Raw genomic sequence first — 20,988 nt, 5'->3', positions numbered from 1 at the left:
GAGGAAAGATTTTTGTCTCTATAAATTATGCAAACCATCATTAGAAACTGATTACAGATGTATACTGCTAAACTATTAAACAGTCCAAATGACCTGGATTCATTAATTATTCATAAAAAAATGGAGGAAACTTCACTGGGTTCATGACCAAAGTATTTCTATTGGTCCCTGAAAAGGACTTTTGTTACGTTTCACAAAACTATTAATTTTCTTTCTGCAGTATCCTTTGCTTTGGTCCCAATGAAGACACTGAGCCTATGTATACCAAGCAGGGGAAATTGTTCTCAGAAGGTCAAGGCGATTGTGAGAGCTAATTTTTTTGTGCATACTAATAAACAAAAGTGAAACACGTGCATATTAGAAGCATCATATATTTAATGTCAAAGAACTTGAATTCAAGTACAAAAATTAACACATGATCAACATTAAAAACCATAACACTTATTACTCAAAGAACTATACAGTGAATGTCAAAAACACAAATGGAGCATAACTATAAAAACCTTAAATACATTAACACAAAATTATAATGTATTTCTACAACAAACAATTAACTAAAATATTTATAGTTATTTTCAAGGACCACAATGGTAGACTGCTTTTTCTTTAGTACTGCATAAAATCTGCGTCTTAATCTTTTTGCCCTTCATTTCTTTCTACATAATAGTTAGATGCTTCTGTTTATATAATTGTTCTAATCGCTAATAAGATAGTGATCCTTGGTAATCAAATCCAGAGTAACCATTGTCTGCAAGTGCTTTAAGACTTGAGAAACTCTATTTAGCAAAGTTATAATGAAAAAATTTAATGTAAACTTCTGGGCTCTACTGACCACTCAGGAATCAGAAGTTATTTAAAATCCCAAAAGTTTAAAAAGAACAGCAGTTTGTTACAACTTTATCAAGAGAAATCACTAAGTAACTTTTTTAACTTAGCATTTTTAAAAGTTTTACAATGGTAGGTTATTCTGAATTGTGACTGATATTTACTATGTTGAAATAAATATATAATTATCATTTTAAAACCAAATGTACAAACCCGATTCTAAAATAAAACAGTATTTTACTTTGCATGTTTTACAAGGAAACTTTCATACTCCTGTTTATAATATTTTCTTCAGAAGAATGAGGCCTGATTGGAGATATATAGCCGCTGTCCAACATGGCTGCCATTAGCAAGTAATACGGTTGGTGACAAGGGATAGCTTGGATAAGAATAAGGCCTTGAAGTGTAAGGAAGCAGGCTGGGAGGCCCAGAAGAGAGGGTAGCACTAACAGGGGAAAGACTATTTATTGAGCTGCGACGTAAATTGCTGTCTGTAAATAAATACATAACAATTATGCTTCACATCTTTATGGTTACAAATTTAATTCAAAGAGACAAAGCATTAAAACTATAATCACAGTTTAACATAATGTTCTAACATTCAAAATCCTGATAATCTTATATTGCTGGTAAAGACTGTTTCAGCATTCACTGCATTGCAAATCCTGATGGTTTCATCAGTCAGTATTACGTAAACTTTCACTGACACAATGTTTCAGAGATCTTACTAGAATACATTCTTGGATATCTATTGTTTTGTGTCTTTATGATCACCGAAAAAGAGAACCTCTGATTTCTCTTGCTCTATCCACAAGGAAACTCCTTTTAAATTTGGTACTGACACTAAGGGATCGTCCAAGAAGAAAAGATATAAAACAGTGAATTCATATTTGCTTCTTTTTTGAAACTGTATTAGGTATCAAGCCAGCAGGCACATTTACCCCTGGACTGCAAAAACTGTCTAATATTTCATTATTTAAATACTAATGTAAACATTTATACAACCCCACAAACCAATTTAACATTAGAATCCTACTGGTACCATAAAACAGTAAAATGAATCATCTTTATAAAATAAACTTCAAGAAACCATTATCAACTTACAGTACAGAAAAATCCAAAAATTAAACTAAATTATTTCTTTAGAAACCAACATTTGAAATACTACTGTTCCACAATAAACATTCATCTTATGTATGATAATTTCCTGCTTCATTAGTTATAATGTTTATAGATGTGTGTGAGTACTAAAGACCAAATTTGTAAATCCTGTACCTTCCAAAAACTCAACTATGTTCTTTGGTGTAGAGTAAGCCAAGGGTGTGAAAATGACTATAGTGATTATTTATAAAAGGTATGGTGTTTCTAGGAACAGAAGAAATTAGGTCATCTAATGCACAAGTAAAGTTTTTTCTATTATTTTCCTGGTGCTATAAACGAGGCCTAAAAATGGATGTTAACTTAGTATTGCCATGGGACTTAATATTAAGCCAACAGGAATGAGATCAACTGCAGGAGAATAAGCTCAAGCAACATCAGAAAGGACCTAGTTAAGAAAAAAAATGGAAAAAATAAAAATCAGTTAAATATAGGTTTAATTTCTAGCACTGTAAAACTCTAATTAGAATCATTTTATAACCTTTTTATTTTTATTAATGGTACCATAAGATCAATAAAAGCAGTTTGTTCCAAGAAGACATAAATACATTCAAGGCATACAATTAAAAATATTTTCAGTATTTTGAAACTGGATAAGGAATGACTTTGACACCATTTGCTTTTCTAATATCCAAAAGTAGGATAACTCTAGGTATTAGAGAACTTTTTTTCTTCTCTTAAAGGATCCACTTTGCCTGAAGCGTTATGGCATTGAGTATAAACAAAAACTTTAGTGTTCCAGATAATTCAAATAATTGCTAAAAAAAAAAAGTTCTGATTCTCTCCTTCTAAACGTTATCACACAAATACAATAAATTCCTTATTAAGCATGTATATATAACTAGCTCTTTCAAACTTTAACAGTGTGGTACAGACAACATGATTTAGAAGAACAGATCTTTAAATAGTTACACTTCTGTATGTGGGGAAATGTAGTTTTCCGGGAAATGTAAGTTTTCAGAGAAATCACTTTCACTTTGGGTTTATATCCATTCAAGATCTAATGCAGCCTACTCATGAAATGTGGATAAAAAAAGAGATCTTCAGGAGAAGATTTCACAAAGAAGATAGACAGACAACTGGCTACTAGCAGAGTGCTTATCAGGTCTGAAAATTTGTATTTCTGATATTCCCCTGATGTAAACCTTCAATTTACAAATACCCTAATGGACTGTTTTATTCTCACATTTTTAAAGAGACTAAAATTAAAGTATAAAATTAAAAGTTCACTTTGATGACTTTATTCATAGAGGATAAATCAAGAAAAAAAATTTCCCCCTAATACTACAAAGATTAGGACACGAAAAGCTTCAGATGTTTATAAGCATTTCAAAAATAATTTTTTTACAATTTAAGAATCTAAATATATTCGGGAAAACATCTGGGTGATTAGAAAATATAATAAATGTCAAACTTGAGACAATAACTGTGAGATAAACCTAGATGAACCATGTTTTCCCCTAACATACAACTTATATATCACAGACAATAAAAATCAGAAACCACCACTGATTAACAACTTAACAAATGAATTAAAATTCCTAACATATACTTACTTGCCCACCCCTGCTTTTTCTTCCCAATGAACATCCTTAGCTCTTCAATCCCACTGTTTCTGCCTCAGACTGGGATATTACTCCCCTTCCCCACTCTTCTTAAGGGAATGATACAGAGCCAATTTCAGAATTTAAGTTTTACACTGAGAATTATTCAACTGTCTTAACACTTTTTAAATTGAGGTACAATTTACATACAATAAAATGCATACATCCTATGTGTTCACTTCAATGAGTACCGATAACTGTATAAACCTATGTAACCAACACCCAAAGCAAGATATAAAACATGTCCATCAATCTAGAAGTTCCCATTTATCCATTCCAGTCAAGAGCCCTTCTGTTGGAGGCAACCACTTTCTGATTTCTATCACTATAGCTTAGTTTTGACTGTTCTTGGACTTCATATAAAACGTATTCTTAAAGTATTTTTTTATGTCTTCTCTCAACATAATTTGTAAGATTCATTCATATTGTATGTATCAGCAGCTTGTTCCTTTTTATTGTTCAGCAGTATTCCATTGAATGAATATACCACAATTTCTTTATCCACTCACACTCACCTGTTGATAAAGATATGGGTTGTTTCTAAATTTTGACTATTATGGATAAAGCTGTTATGCACATTCTTATACAAGTCCTTTTGTGGATACATATTTTCATTTCTTCGGGGTAAATAACTTAAGAGTAGAATTGCTGAGTGGTAGGTTAGAGATAGATACTGCCGAACAGTGCATTGTGACCATTTTTACACTCACGTCAATAAAATATATGAGAGCTCCAGTTGCTCCAAACCCTCACCAACATTTGTTATTGCCAGTGTTTTTAATCATCGCTATTCCCGTGATATGAATGGTATCTGATTTTGGCTTTAATTTGTATTTCCCTTATGACTAATAACATGTTTAGTGACCATCTGAACATCTTCTTTAGTAAAGTATCTGTTCAAGCCTTTTGATCATTCTTATTGGTTTTGTCTTTTTACCGTTGATATCAGTAAAGTTTTTTACTAATTAGATTCTCTAAATCAAAATATTAAATAGCAATAGGTTGAGTCCTCGGAAGTCTCTAATTCAAACCACCTCTTTCACTGAAGAATATTACAGACAAAAGATGGTTGATTAAGTGACTGTTCCATATTCCCACAGTTAAATGGAGAAAAAAACAAATTAAAAATTAGGCTTCCCAGTTACTAGGAAAGTATTATTTCCACTTGATCAAGCTTTTTTACTCTGGCAATCTTCTCAAAACTGGGTTGAGAGAAAGCGTTTCAAAAGGTTGTTGTGCGTAGGGGGAGAGAAATAAAGTAGAGGGCGCTCTAAGCTACCTGGCTTCTGCTTGAGCCTACCCACGCCCACACTTCCCACTTAAACTCACACAGCTCTGCATTCCCTTGCTTTAAATGCTAAACTTTTTTTTAACATCTTTATTGGAGTATAATTGCTTTACAATGGTGTGTTAGTTTCTGCTTTATAACAAAGTGAATCAGTTAATACATATACATATGTTCCCATATCTCTTTCCTCTTGCGTCTCCCTCCCTCCCACCCTCCCTATCCCAGCCTTCTAGGTGGTCACAAAGCACCAAGCTGATCTCCCTGTGCTATGTGGCTGCTTTCCACTAGCTATCTATTTTAAGTTTGTCACAGCTTACCCTTCCCCCTCCCCATATCCTCAAGTCCATTCTCTAGTAGGTCTGTGTCTTTATTCCCGTTTATGTAACACTTCATTTGAAGAAAAGGCCCACTTCAACTCACACAGCTCTGCATTCCCTTGCTTTATATGCTGAACTTTTATGTAACACTTCATTTGAAGAAAAGGCCCTTTTAACGCTTTAATATAATTATTAGAGATAACATTTTGATCAAATCCTCTAAAATTTCATATTTACATGTTAAATGGATACATTTTTACAGAATAACTTTGACCTATAGTAAGACTAGTAAATAGGCTTAACCTTAAGTGCCAATTCTAATCAAGCAGTAATCGCTAAAAGGACCCTGGATTCCAAAGGATTCTGAAGCTGTGTCTGGAATGAGCAAGAAAGTGAGTAGTAACTGTAGGGCCACATCTGACATGGGCGCAAGAGCAGAGCCTGGCAGCACATTCATCACCTGCTTGCCAGTCCCGCCTCTGCAGCGATTATAATTTGGTCTCCTACCTTTCTCTGTCCAGCACAAGAGACGAATACCACCAATATGTTCCTCAGCCAAAACTAAGCAATAGATATATACTGATTTACTCTCTTCTTGTGTGTCCCCTTTTTGTTTCTATTTTCTTACACCTCTTGACCGAACATCACAGATTCTCTAGCTGCTTGTTTCATATGAAGAGGGGGAAACCCTTAATAGAGACTAAAGTGAGTTCAGTTGAAAGCGTCTTCTCATACTAATCTTTTTCTTTTAGTTTGTTTCTGACCAGATATTCCTTTTTTTTTTTTTTTTTTTTTTTTGCGGTTTTGCGGTACGCGGGCCTCTCACTGTTGTGGCCTCTCCCGTTGCGGAGCACAGGCTCCGGACGCAAAGGCTCAGCGGCCATGGCTCACGGGCCCAGCCACTCCGTGGCATGTGGGATCTTCCCGGACCGGGGCACGAACCCGTGTCCCCTGCACTGGCAGGCAGACTCTCAACCACTGCGCCACCAGGGAAGCCCGACCAGATATTCTTTAAATTAATTTTCCATTAGAAAGTATATTCTTCATAATTGGTTTTTTTCTTTTCCTTGTTAGCTCTGAGTTCTACCTTCATGCCCACCCCCTCTCTTTTTGATGCACCTTTTTAAAGTGTACAATTCAGTGGTTTTTAGTATATTCACAAAGTTATGCAGCCAAACTACACTATCCAGAACATTTTCATCACCCTCAACAGAAACTCTGTACTTACTAGCAGTCGCCCCCCATTCCCTCTCCGCCAGACCCAGCAACCACTAATTTTTCTGTTTCTATAGATTTGCCTATTCTGGATTTTTCATATAAATGGAATCATATAATTTATGTGGTCTTTTTAAACTGGCTTCCTAGCATAATGTTTTCAAGGTTCATACATGTAGTATGTATCAGAACTTCATTCCTTTTTATAACCACTGTATGGAGATACTGCATTTTGTTTATCCATTCATTAGCCAATGGACATCCAGGTTGCTTCCACCTTTTGGCCGTTAGGAATAATGCCGCTAAGGAATAATATGCACAAGATTTTGTGTGGACATATGTCTTCAATTCTCTTGAGTAAATAACTAGGAATGGAATTGCTGGGTCATATGGTAAACTCTATGTTTAACTTTCTGAGGTATTGCCAAATATTTTCCAAGGCAGCTGTACCATTTTAACACTCCCAACAGCAATGTATAAGGGTGAAACACCTGATATTTTGACCTGTGAAATACATTTCCCACCTTAATACATATTTTAAGCATTTCTTTAGATTTCTATGAGATCTTTATTAAAATTTTTGAAAAAATTTCATTTTACCATTTTATTATTTCAATTTCTAACATTCCAAGAGCCATAACTTTAATAACTCAATAACTTTCTTTTACTGAACCACTGAATTTCATCTGCAAAACAAGTTTTTGGTAACAGTATTTATTATACATACCCAGAATATAAAATATAGCTGGGTTCAAACACAGAGATTTACAAAAATCATCTGTATTAGAATATTATCATTTATTATTTTGTACTGTCTCCTAGTACAGAAGACCAAGAGCTAACTATAAGGCAGAGGAAAGAATTTTCAGAATTGGTAATTATTAAGCAACTTATAACCTATGAAATATTTAAAAATCATTAACTATAAATTTTTAAGTGATACTTTTGGCTAGAATACACTAGTATTATCAAATTTACTGGCATTTTTACTTCATTTACTTTCCCTACTTCAATTCAATTTTTAAAAAGTATTTTTATTGTCTACTTAATTTTTCCTATCAGGTGACTGACAGCAAAGGGCAAAAAGTAGACGGGCAATGACCAATATTTTTTCTAAGACTAGGCCCACAGGGTAACTCAGGCCACTAATTTCTGTTTTAAGATGATTTATAGGAGGGTTTGAGTAGGATAACCTTAGTAAGAGGTGGCTGGATAAGAAAATTATTGTCTGTAACTGTTTCCTTGTAAGGTTCTAGTTAATCAGTTCTCTGATTTTACTAGATGATTGTATTTTTCAGATTCAATTTTGGGGGAAAAATCATCTATTTCTGTTTTCAACTAAATTATTTTTTTAATTTACGATGTATTTTCCCATATAATTTTGAAAGAGTGATTTGGATTTTAAATTCTTACTCTGAAACTTCGATATTGTATAACAATCATAAACATATACTTTGTCAGATATCAGTACTTTTATTTTTAAGAAATTACAGCCGTTTCATTCTAAATTATCTTTAAAGATTATAATTTAAACCTTCAAAAACAAGGGTTTGAAATCCTAGAAAATGCAAACTAATGTCACTATAGTGAAAGCAATCAGTTCAGTGGTTGCCTGGGAAAGAGAGTAGAAGGAGGAATGGATTATAGTAGAGGTGATAGAAATGTTTATTTTCTTGATTATGGTGTCATTTCACAGACTTATACATAAAGCAAAACTGACCAAAGTGCACATTTTAAATATGTGCATTTTATTGTATTTCAATTATACCTCAAAAAAGTTATAAAGAAATCCCAAGTGTTTCTTCTAGGTTAGTTTAAATGTTTCTCAAACTACATCCCACACAATTCAAGTAACTTGTCAAAACAAGAATCCCTTAGGCCAAAAAACATTGGGAAAATTTTAGGAAAGATGGGTTTAACAGATAAATAAATTGCTACTACAATTATTCAGGATGCTAACATGCATTATGATTTCCAAGGGGAGTATATATAGTACATGGTTCTTCCCAAACTTGACCATAGAAACAGTTATTTCACTCAACAACTTGGCAAATCAGTTTGGGGAGAACTTTTTTTTTTTTTTTTTTTTTTTTTTGGGGGGAGAACTTTTAATAGGGATACTATATAATGGGAAAACATTAAAAACAAATCAGAAGAATTCTTAAAATACATTAAACACAGCAATTACAAACTCAAATGCCTTCAGAGGCCAAGATGTAACAAACAAAAGAAGAACTCAAAAAGGACCAAATATAAAACAAATGCTGTCCTGCTATTTGTACTGAAATGAAACCCAGTTGCTTTCCTTTTAAAAAACTGAAGAGACCAAACAAATCATATCAAGAGCTTCCAGTTTGCTACCTTTGTATTAAGAGATTGAATTATGTCAAATTCCTTTTAATGCTAGTTTCTATACCATTTTGGAAAGAGAGGAATAAAAGAGCAGCCTATGAGAGGGAAAATTATGATCCAAGCTATAGCAAACTAGAATTGTAACCCACTCCAGAACACATGGATTACTACCCAGGGAACTACAATTCTTTTTGCCTCTACACCTAAAAAGGAGTTTGGATAGTAATAATCTTTACTCAAACTACCTTTAGCTTCCTACTAAAACTTATCCTTCTCAGTACCATGTTGGAAAAACTAAACAGTGAATCCTAATAAACATAACTTTTGTTCTAAATTGTATCAATAATAATTTTGGTTTAGTAAGTTTGAAAAAACTAGAGTTCCATTTTCAAATAAGTTTGAGAAATTCTGCGTAATCTACTTTATAATACACTCATTCCAACTACATCCATCTTAATACTGTTTGCCATCCTGGTTGGTTCACAATGTACACACTAGCATGTTAAAAGTTTTCAGAAGACCTGAAATATAGAAGTCAGTTTAACTTTTTAAAACTTTGCTTAATGCATCTATAATTAACAAAGCTATAATAATTAAAAATTTTCACAAGGTTTCAATGAACAATTTTAAATATTTCTTCTTAAAACCATAAGAAGAATAATTTATAACTGGCTTTCTGGAAACTAAATATATCACTTAATATTCCTAAGAGACTTTTTCTTACCTGTTTATTTTCTCCAAATTCTTCTACATAAGTCCAGGCTGAAGAGACTGTGTTCCCTGTCTGTAAGCAGTGAAGACAGAAAAGAATTGAGTCTTTAGACTGATGTTACCCCTTATCTTGGAAGTGCATGGAATCCCTGATAAGTTTAGGTAAAAACTATTTGATCAGTAAATATGAAAATAAATTTAGAGGAAAAGAAAAAAGTGATTGTTATTTCTGAAGTTCTGCAAAGATGAACTAAAAGAATAGTATTTTGATTTTGGAATGAAAATTATGAGTTAATACATTAACAGAAAAAACATATCTTTCTATACAAATTAAGTCCTTATTAGTTGGTTTTTCCAAGAAGTACTACTCTACCAATTAAATAAGAAAAGGATTTTAAAAACAACTGAGATTGCCCAATTTTTGATAAGCAGATAGCCAAAGAATCTAAGTGAATTTGAAAACTATCAATATCCTTTCTTTCCATCTTAAAAAGAAATAAATGGCCAAAATAATACAAACCATAAAAAATATCTGGCTTATTAAGAGCTAAACTTTAGAAGCCTAGTTTAGCCATATATAGTACAACTCTGGACATCCATCCATTTTGGTGGATGTCTCTTCATAGGAATGTATATCCAAAGCTATGCTAAGAAACTGCATTAGAGTATGAACAAATGAAAAATGTTTGATGATACACATAAAACTACAGATTTTTAAATACCCATCTTGAAGATAACTCAGCAGAAAAAACAGTCACAGTATTTTCTGAGTTTTATATAATGAAATAGGTAATTTAATCAACCCCCCCAGTGAGAACTATAACACCTAGACAATTATTAAAAGCAAAACTACCTACATGAAAGCACTGAGAATGGCCAAGACTGAAGAACTGTGGGACTGTGATCTTAGACAAGAAACCCAAAGAGGTGTGCACATCTTCTGGAGGTGTGTTTTGCCTAGGAAGGTTGGCCAATTCTAAAGAATCTGAAAGGCAAGGGAAGATGGCAAGAGACAGACAAATTTCTGAGGATAAGAGGACAAAAACCGGAACTGAGGAGCTACTGATGAGGCAAGTCTGGAACCGTGAATAAAACCGAACCAGAAGTAGACCAACTTTAATGATGACTAAATTCAAATCTTCTCAATCCCTGCCTGGATTAAGACAATCTGGGACTGCCAGTCCTTTGGTCACCTTTCTGAAGCAAAAATAAATCCTCTCTGAATAAAGTTAACAGCATGTTCGCTTTCACATTATCTCCACATTTTTTCATATACAATATCTGGAATTCAATCGAAAAGAACCAATCAAATAAAGAGATAAAACAATGTGACCTAAAAGCACAAGAAACAAAAGTCAACAGTAACAGATTTACAGGAAATGTAGATAAAGTTTTCAGAACTAGATAGTAAAATAATTATGACTAATATACTCAAGGAAATAAAAAACAAACCTGAAAATTTTGGAGGCAAAGTGTAAATCATAAAAAAAAATCAAATGAAATTTTAGAACTGAGAAATAAATTCAAATAATGGTTTTATCATGTTAGACACAGATGAAAAAAAGAATTCATGAACCAAAAGATAGGTCTGAAGAAAATATGCAAACTAAACATACAAAAGAATTGAAAAGAACAGAAAGAACATAGTAGATAAACGGGATAGAGTAAAACGGTCTAAGAAATGTATAACTGTTGTACCATATAGAAAGGATAGACAAAATGGGACAAAAGCAATATAAGAAAACAGAATCACTTAGAACTTTCTAAAACAAGTGAAAAACACTGATCCACAGATTTTAGAAGTGGTGAAAGTCCCAATTAAGATAAAAACTAAGAAAGCTACACGTAAGTCTATCACAGTAACACCTGTGAAAATCACAAGAGAAAATATTAAAAGTAGCTTGGGGGGTGGGGAGGTTTACAATAAAGGAGTAATAAGCAAATTATAGCTGACTTCTCAACAGAAACAACAGAAGCCAGAAAACAGTGAGTGGAATTAATAACCTCAAAGAATTAAAGGAAAGTAACTGATCTAGTAAAAATACCCTTTCAAAAGGCAGGTGAATTAAAGACACATTCAGGCAAAAAAAACTGAGGTAACCTGTCATAGGTATATTCATACCAAAGAAAACACAAATGAATGTTCTTTGAGCAGAATAAAGAAATAATCATAGTTGATGCATAGGAGGAAATAAAGAGCAAAGGAAATGATATATAAATGGTAAATGAATACTAATCTATATTAACTAAAAACTATTATAATTAGGTATGTGGGGAGTTAAAACATATAAGTTAAAGACATACAGAAATATCAAGACACTACACAAAACTGGAAGAGAAAATTTAAAAAGTTAAGAGTGTACTAAGGTCCTTGCATTGTCTGGAATGGAATAAAAGCACTAATTAATATTAGATTTCAGTGAGTTAAGAATACATGTTGGAGTCTACAGGGTAATGACTAAGAGGATAATAAAGACTCTATGACTAATACAGCTAAAAGAAGAAGACAGAAAAGGGCAAATAAATAATCCATCAAAAGAAGCAAGAAAGGAGAAAAGGGAAATAGAATAGGGACACAGAACAAGGAATAGAAAGCAAATGGCAAGACAACAGACTTAATCCTAAGCATTTCAATAAGTATATTCAGTTCAAGCTGAGCAAACTCAAAACACAGACCTTTAACAAAAACAAACTTCAGCAACAACAACAAAACCTACCCATATATTGGGCTCATCTTAAGACTAAGATATAGGGAAAGTAAAAGTTAAAATATAGAAAAAAATACGCATGCAACCCTAATCAAAAGAAAGCTTGTAAGTCTATGTTAATATCAGAAAAAGTATTCTTTAAGGCAGGAATGCATGATAGAGACAGAATGACACAGTATAATAATAAAAGGTACACTTCACCAGAAAAATATAACAATTCCAGATTTCTATGCACCTAATACACAACCTCAAAATATAAAAAGCAAAAACTGACAGAACCAAAAGGAGGAAAAGATAAATGTGTAGTCATAGTAGGTGATTTTCATGACCCTCTCATAGTAATAGAATAAGCAGGCCAAAAAAACATGAAAGATAAAGAAATTTACATATAATTAGTAAACTTGGCCTAACTTATATTACGAGTTGAACTGTGTGCCCAAAAAAGATATATTGAAGTCATAACCCCTAGTACCTCAGAATGTGACCTTATTTGGAAATAGGGTAACTGCAAATGTAATTAGTTAAGATGAGGTCATACTGGAGTAGGGTGGACCCTTAATCTACTATGATTGATATCCTTATAGGAATAGAGAAACACAGAGAGGAGAATGCCACGTAAAGACACAGGGACACACAGGGAGAAGAAACCATATCCAACACAGGCAGAGATTGGAGTAATGCATCTATAAGCCAATGAACTATAAGACTACTGGCAAACACTGGAAGCTAAAAGTGGCAAGGAAATTCTCCCCTACCAGCTTCAGAGGGAACATGGCCCCACCAACACCTTGATTTATGATTTCTAGCCTCCAGAACTGTGGGAGAATAAATTTCTGTTGCTGAAGCCATCCAGATTGTGGTACTTTGCCACAGCAACCCTAGCAAACTAATACACAGCAATTAACAACTGGAAACACATTCTTTTTAAGTAGGCATGAAATATTTACTTTAATTGGTCATTAAAAGACAAAGGACCAAAATGATACACAATATACTTTCCAATCATAGTAAAATAAAAAATATAACTACAAAAAATCTTCATATGTTTAGAAATTTATACTGGTGAAAAGAAATCAAAGTATTTTCAAAAAGATGATGATAAAAATAAAGTATATCAAAACGTATGTGACGCAGCTATAACCATACTTAAGAGGTCAATTTGTAGCCTGGAAATGCATACAATGTAATAAAAGAAAGGCTGAAAACTCTAAACTAAATGGCTTCTTAAATGATATTCCACATATCCAAAAAATATACAACACTAATCTTAAACAAACTCTCCCACAGAATGGTAAAAGAGAAAAAACTTCCTAATGTTTTTATGAGGAAAAGTATGGGCCAATCTTATGAATGTACATAGATACAAAATCCTAAAGTATCAAAAATCAAATTCATCAATACATAAAAAGGATAATGTACCATGACCAAACTGGGTTTATTTCAGAAATGCAAGACTGATGTCACATTCAAACATCAATCAATGCAATTCACCACATTAAAAGAATAATAGACAAAATGATATAATTATCTAAATAGATACAGAAAAAATTCATCACCCATTTGTGATAAAACCTCTTAACAAACTAGGAAGGGACTCGAAGGGACTATTCTTACTGTGATAAAGGGCTTCTATAATAAAAACCACAGCAAACATCATACCTTAATGGGGAAATATTGAAAGTATACAAGGATGCCTTCTATCATTATTTGTATTCAAGACTGGACAAGTGGTTCTAGCCAGTGCAATAAGGCAAGAGAAAAAAGAAAAGTATAATGATAGAAGGGAAGAAAAAAATTCTCATTATTTGCAATTGACATGACTGTGTACGTAGAAAAATTTTAAATAATGTAGAGCCAAAACAAACCATTATACTCAAATGTTTTATTCAATACATAAAAAATAAATTGTATTTATATAGACAGGAACAATCAGAAATAGAAAAGGCACCATTTACAATGGCATTGCAAAACTAACTACCTGGGAATAAATCTAATAAAAAATGTAGGAGATATTTACACAAATATTTACAAGCTACTGAATATTTGGAGAAATTAAAGAAAGTCTAAATAAATGGATAGATCTATAATTTTCATGGATCAGAAGGCCCAATACTATAAAAATGTCATTTCTTCACAAATTGAGCCACAGGTTCAATTCAATACCAATCAAATTCCCAGTAGGATTTTTTTGGTAAAAATTTACAATCTGATTCTAAAATTCATGTGGAACTATAAGGGCTGTGATGAGTCAAGATAATTATGGAGAAAAAAGTTGGGAAGATATTCTCTACCAAATATTAAGATTTTCATAATTAACACACTGTAATAAAATCGATCAATGGAAGAGAATACAGAATGTACAGTAAGACTTATACATATGTATGTGTATATAGGTATGTGTGTGTGTGTACACACACATACATACAATACATACTTCACAACCTCACTAAATTTGAAAGATAAAAAAAAGTTTCCAGAAGATAATACAGGAGACTATTTTATCACTTCAAGTTAAGCAAAGATTTCTTGAGCAGGGTACAAACAGTACTAACTTTAAAGACTGATAAATTGAACCACACTAAAATTAAGAACTTCTGTTTTTTTCAAAGAGTATCACGAAGAGAGTAAAAGGTAAGCCACAAGTGGAAGAAGGTATCTGTTAAAGTATATCTCCAACAAAGGGCTTGTATCTTAATAAAGAAAAAAACCAGATGACCCAATACAATAAAGGGACAAGAGACTTAAATCAAGAGACACTTCATCAAGAGGATATCTTAATGCCCTATAACCCTATTAAAAGATGCTCACTATCATTACTAAATAGTGATATAGAAATTATAATCTCAATGAGACAGCAATATATATTAACCAGAATATTCAATATTATAAGACTGATAATACCCAAGGTATTGGCAGGGATATGTATGGAACAACTGAAACCCATGAGCTGCTAATAAAGTGTAAATTGGTATAACCACTTTGGAAAACTGTTTGGCATTATCTACTCAAGTTTTAAAAATATGACCTACCACTTTCACTCCTATGTATTCAACAGAAATACATGCAAAAACACCATGTACAAGAATCTTCAGAGCATCATTATCTCAAACAGCCCAAACTGAAAGCACTCAAATTTCTAACAACAGAAATAGCAAATAAATTCTATGATTTCGATTGAATCCTTACATTGATGAGAGTGAACAGTACTACTACATGCAACAACATGGGCCAATCTCATAAACATAATGTCAAAATAAGCCAGACAAAAGTTTACAAAATTTTGTACAAATTTCAAAAACAGAAGTAGTCAGAAGACTGGTTTCCTTGGGAACAGAGAGAGTAATATCTGAGTCGGGGTACAAAGGAGGCTTCTAGGGTACTGATATTTTATGTCTTCACCTAGTGGTTACACTGATGTGGTCCCTCTGTGGCAATTCACAAAGCTTTCAGTTATGAATTTTGTACTTTTCTGTTTGTATGTAATGTAATAAGTTATAAAAAAGAGGAATCAGAACATGCACATGAGAAGTTGATCATTTATAATTATAAAAAATTAAACCATTTAATAAAGTTACTATCAATACAGAATAACATATAAAAGAAAAATGATTCAAAGTAATTTTAAAAAACTATAATGGTGATTTTCAGTAGAGATGCTAAATGGAATTACTATTAAATATGGAAGAAGTCTTCCTTCCAAAATGCCTTCACAGACTACCACCTGGACCTGGAGTTTTAAGAATTAGTTTTCTGTTAATCTTTAAGTTGAATGAAATCAAGTTCAGCAGGAGAAAAATGCTGGGATTTCAATTACTGATATAGGACAATTACATTTCTGTTAATAAATATACAGAAGACACAAGGTTACTACTGGTGCTTTAGTCCAGTTTAATTTGCCATTTATTAGTGTCGTTCCTTTAAAAAAAGACTGATATATCCCGATAAATTATTTTGAATGAGATTATTCAGTAATCAAGACACAGAAAGAGGCCAGGAAAAGAAAAAGTATATTGAAAGTCAAGAATAAGAATAGGATACATTAAACTTCAAAGGTCAGAGACAGGATCTTGTTTTCTGAAAACTGAAATCATTGGATATGTTATTTTACTCTTCTGCTATGTAGGAATAAGAGCCAAAAGAAAGATAAACTATGTATAATTTCCACTAATTAGAATTCTAATTTTCATTATACTCATGAAGACATGACACTATGACTATGTGTCATGTAGAACTATGACTTGTTCTATAAAGATGTGATGAAAAGTTTTAAAAGTCACTTAAAACTAAATGTTACAATTATATTCTGTATTTTGAAGATTTTACTGGTTTCAGTTTGAAGAAGATTTCCATATACATTTTATAGTAAATGGTATGAAGATGAAAAGCTGTTTTTCAGACTCTCGGATGTGTCATACTGCTATTTCTTCTTCTGAAAACAGAAAATGACTAAATGCACAGGATTCCAGTATATTCCAAATAAGACTGCTCTATTAGTATCCTGAATTTTCAGGGCTTTTCCTGCCTTTAGGAAACTAAACTGCAACAACTCCACCTCCTAGGTCTATAGCTGTGTAGAAGAATGAAGAAATGCAATGCTAATATAAACTAAGTTTAGAAATAATACACAATAAGCTATTGCCAATTACTTTGCACTTGTGAAGTCCTAACAAATGGCACTAAATAGAACTGTAGATTACATAATGAACTTAGGAAGCTATCATAATGTTCATTAAAATAATAATAATAATGTACGTAATAAAATCCCTTATATTCTATACTACATTTTGTTGACAGAGATAGAAACATGAAGTTTTTCTCAGATAGTTTAAAAGCAACTACTAAAACCATACTCTCCTGTTCTTCCAATATCCAAATTTCATTCATATATATACATACACACACACACACAATACATATCTACATATTCAATATAAAATAACCCACGACTCAGTCTATATTTCAAAGGTTTCACTATTTTAAAACACTTTATCAGCCTTTTAAAAATTATTTACTGTTCATTTCTACTTCAGTGAAATATAAATATATATCATCCTGTTAAGCACCATTCATAATTTGATTGTGTGTCTGCACCTACCAACTCTATATCTCAGATATTTCTTTTTTAATCCTTTCTTCTTTCTGCTCAAAGCACAGCCAAACTTTATCTTTCCTCAGAATTTTATCTTTTAATCTTACAGAATGTAGATCACTTTCAATTATTTGAAAAGCACCACATGCTGAGTATTAAAGGAGGAGATAGTACTGACCTATAATAAATGAAGGACATAATAACAACAATTTTAAAAAATATATGTACAAAGTCCCCTGGCTTTATAATCCTAATGGATCAAAACTTTATAATAGTAAATAAACAGTAATATAAAAATTACTAAATTGTTGAGTAATATTATAAAGAACAAATCATTCTCAGTTACAATGTCCAAGAAAAGCTTTGTATAACAGATAAAGTAGATAAAAGTAGAATATTCCAAGCAGAGTAAGCAGCACTAGGAAAAGCCTGGAAACACCAATGAGCATGGCAAGTTCAGATAATCAAAGCAAGAGGTATTATCTATGGTTAGGTAAGATGGGGCCAAACAATAGAGCATCCTGAACAGGAGAATGTGGAGTTCAGAGGACTTTATTACATTACAATAGCAAGCCACTGTAGGTTCCTGAGCATGGAAATAATGATGAAAAAAAATAATCAGACATAACTGGAGTGATAAATTATGTTGCTGAATTACAAAATGAGACGTTTGGAGTATAATCGAAAAGCAAAATGAGAATACCAAGCAACAAGAGACCATGAAATAGACGTAAACAAACTGCCTATTTGAAATTCTGTCTAGCATCTGATGGAGGAAAAAAACACATATCTTCTGCCACCTTGACACATATACCATCAGCGGGCAATGCTTATCCTAGAGTAAACTTAAAAATCTCAAAGCTACAATGTAAACAAGATATGTTCGCAAGATCTTTGTAGCTCAGAATGATTCTTCCAGGATTCAGACAGATGTCCTAGGTCCACATTACATGGAGTGGTCCGGTATATGGGCTTGTTGGACTAGTGGAGATAAAACTGTCTCCGAAAAGCAGATAAAGTATGAAACAAAAGCCCATTACACTATATTTTAAGTTTTAGAAGAATAACTTGCCAATAATATTCCACAAGTTCACAGTCTGTTATCAAATGTTTAACATTAGACAAGGTCAGTTTTTCACTGGGATCATGTGAAGTTAACAAAGAATAGCAGTTAAGAGCACAGCCTCCTTGCACAGCCTGGGCAAATTATTCAATCTATTGAAGTCTTGGTTTCTTCATTTGTCAGAAAAAAGAAAGTGAAGACATTAAAATAATATCTATAGTACCTCAAAGAATTGATAGAATAATATAGTATCATGTAAAGACATTTAGCACAGTACCTAACATACAGTAAGTGCTCAAAGAATCTTCACTATTATTATTACTAATAAAATTCATTATTATAAATAATTGTAAAAATCTGTTGTCTTGGATTTGTTTTCTGAATAAGTATTATTCTTCGATACTTATATAGCATATTTTAATATAAAAGGTACTGCTGTAGGCCCTTTACAATTTTAACTCATTTAATATATATAATTACCCTATGAGATAAATACTGTTAACATTCAGAGGAGGAAACTGAAGTACTGACAGGTTAAAGTAACTTTTCCAAGTAGGTAATGAAGCTGGGATGTGAATCCAGGAAATCTGGCTCTGAATGCCATGCTCTTTTATTCAATGTGGCCTGTACGCTACACTAAATTTAAAGTACTGAACTTCCTTTTGCTGTAATTCTTTCTAAATGCAATGTACTATTTCCTGACCCTCTCATCTCAGATTAGGTCAGGTCATGCAATTACATTTTCTCATAACACCCCATACTTCTTTATAGTGTTTATCAGAACTGTAACTGAATAACTGTCTCCTTCAATACAATGTAAACTCTATGAAGGCAGCAACTGTGTCTGATTCACTACAGTGATCCTCAGGACTTCATATAAAGCACAGTGTTCAATACATATTTGTTGCATGAACATATATATTAACAAGGATTAACCATCAGCCAGCTAATAAACTGAAAATGAAAATAATTAAGCCTACAGAACTGAATAATAACAAAAAGGTTATTCATATGATAAGAATAAGGATTCTAAAAATAAACTTTCTTAAATCAAAGTGTGAAAAAGGGCAAATTTTTCAGAAGGCATCAAAATAGCAAGGCTAATACACTCCACGTAGTTTTAAAGAAGATAATTCTGAGTTAAAATAGTCTAGTAAAGAATCTTGCTTTGCCTCCATACATTTACTTAACAATGTAAACAGGTTTAAGAGGTGCAAACTACTAGGTATAAAACAAATAAGTTTTAAAAAGTGTAATATATAGCACAGGGAATATAGCAGCATTTTATAACAGTTTAGCATGGAGTATAATCTATAAAAATATCAAATTACTATGCTGTACACCTGAAACTAATAGAATACTGTAACTCAACTATACTTCAATTAAAAAATTAAAATTTTTAAATAAATGTTAAAAAAGTAAAGGTTTTTTTTCCTTTTGTACAGAGCTTTTAGTAGTTTAAAAGCTTACATGGTTCTGCATTATATTCAATCATAATCTACCTCCCTGAAACTTTCCTCTATTAGACTTAATTCCAACCCCTGGAGCTTCATATTGAAGTCTCTCTTCTATGTGACAGCTCTTCAAGAATTTGAAGACAGCAATCATATTCCCCCTGTAAATACTGCATTAATATTTACAGACTAAACAGATCTACATACTTCAGTTGTTCACTGTCCCAACTTCTTATTACAGAGTTTCTAAGTCTTCCATAGCTGTCAATGTTTAATTAAATGCTGATGCCCAAAAGCAAACAAAACATTCCAGATATAGGCTGAGCAGAATAAAATTATTTGGGCTGAATACTACATAACTTTCCAATTTTGCCTTGAGTTACAGTTGACCCTTGAACAATGCAGAGGTTGGGTGCTGAGCCTCTGAGCAGTTGAAAATTCACATATAACTTATAGTCAGCCCTCCACATCTGCAGATTCAACCAACCTTGGATCTCATAATACTGCAGCATTTACTACTGAAAAAACTCCACATATAAGTAGACCAGCACAATTCAAACCCATATTGTTTCCAGGGTATGTATATTAATCTGACAATCTCTAGAGTAGAATGACTCTCATTCTGGTTTTGACAAAAATTCAGGTTTTTACTATTGGTTGGTTGGCTGACTTTCATTCTTTGTCACCTTATTTATTTTATTATAAAAGTATGTTATACAAACAGAGGAATGTATAAAATATAGATGTACAGTCAACATAATTTCAAAAATAAAAAAATGCGGGCTTCCCTGGTGGCGCAGTGGTTGCGCGTCCGCCTGCCGATGCAGGGGAACTGGGTTCGCGCCCCGGTCTGGGAGGATCCCACATGCCACGCAGCGGCTGGGCCCGTGGGCCATGGCCGCTGAGCCTGCGCGTCCGGAGCCTGTGCTCCGCAACGGGAGAGGCCACAACAGAGGGAGGCCCGCATACCACAAAAAAATAAATAAATAAATAAAAATTTAAAATAAATAAATAAATAAATTCACTCACCACTCAGGTGTAGAAACAGAAGATTTTCAATACCTTAGAAGTCTCTCTTGTATCCTTTCCAACTTCTCCTTTTAGTCCTTAAAGTAATCATGATCCTATTTTTAAGTGTTAACCATTCTCTTGCTTTCCTTTATAGTTTTGTCATATATTCCTTCATCCCTAAACAATATATTGT

General features: G+C 32.7%; 1 protein-coding gene across 2 annotated transcripts in view; it reads right to left on the bottom strand.

Annotated features, from left to right (window-relative positions):
- Positions 1-359: 359 nt before the first annotated feature.
- The window catches only part of RBM46 (RNA binding motif protein 46), a 44,442-nt gene continuing 23,813 nt past the window's right edge, over positions 360-20,988 (bottom strand). The window contains exons 5-6 of one of the 2 annotated variants that reach the window (XM_007119484.3): positions 9,484-9,543; positions 1,235-2,371 (exon numbers count right to left, since the gene is read on the bottom strand). In XM_007119484.3, the coding sequence (XP_007119546.1) occupies positions 9,488-9,543 (56 nt within the window). In that variant the 3' untranslated portion in view covers positions 1,235-2,371; positions 9,484-9,487. Of the gene's footprint in view, positions 2,372-9,483; positions 9,544-20,988 lie in introns of both variants that reach the window. The other variant, XM_055085741.1, reaches the window with a different exon arrangement.

This window comes from Physeter macrocephalus, chromosome 7, assembly GCF_002837175.3.
Source record: "Physeter macrocephalus isolate SW-GA chromosome 7, ASM283717v5, whole genome shotgun sequence".
In the NCBI taxonomy this organism is placed as follows: Eukaryota; Metazoa; Chordata; class Mammalia; order Artiodactyla; family Physeteridae; genus Physeter; species Physeter macrocephalus.
This window is presented reverse-complemented; position numbering and strand designations above follow the sequence as displayed.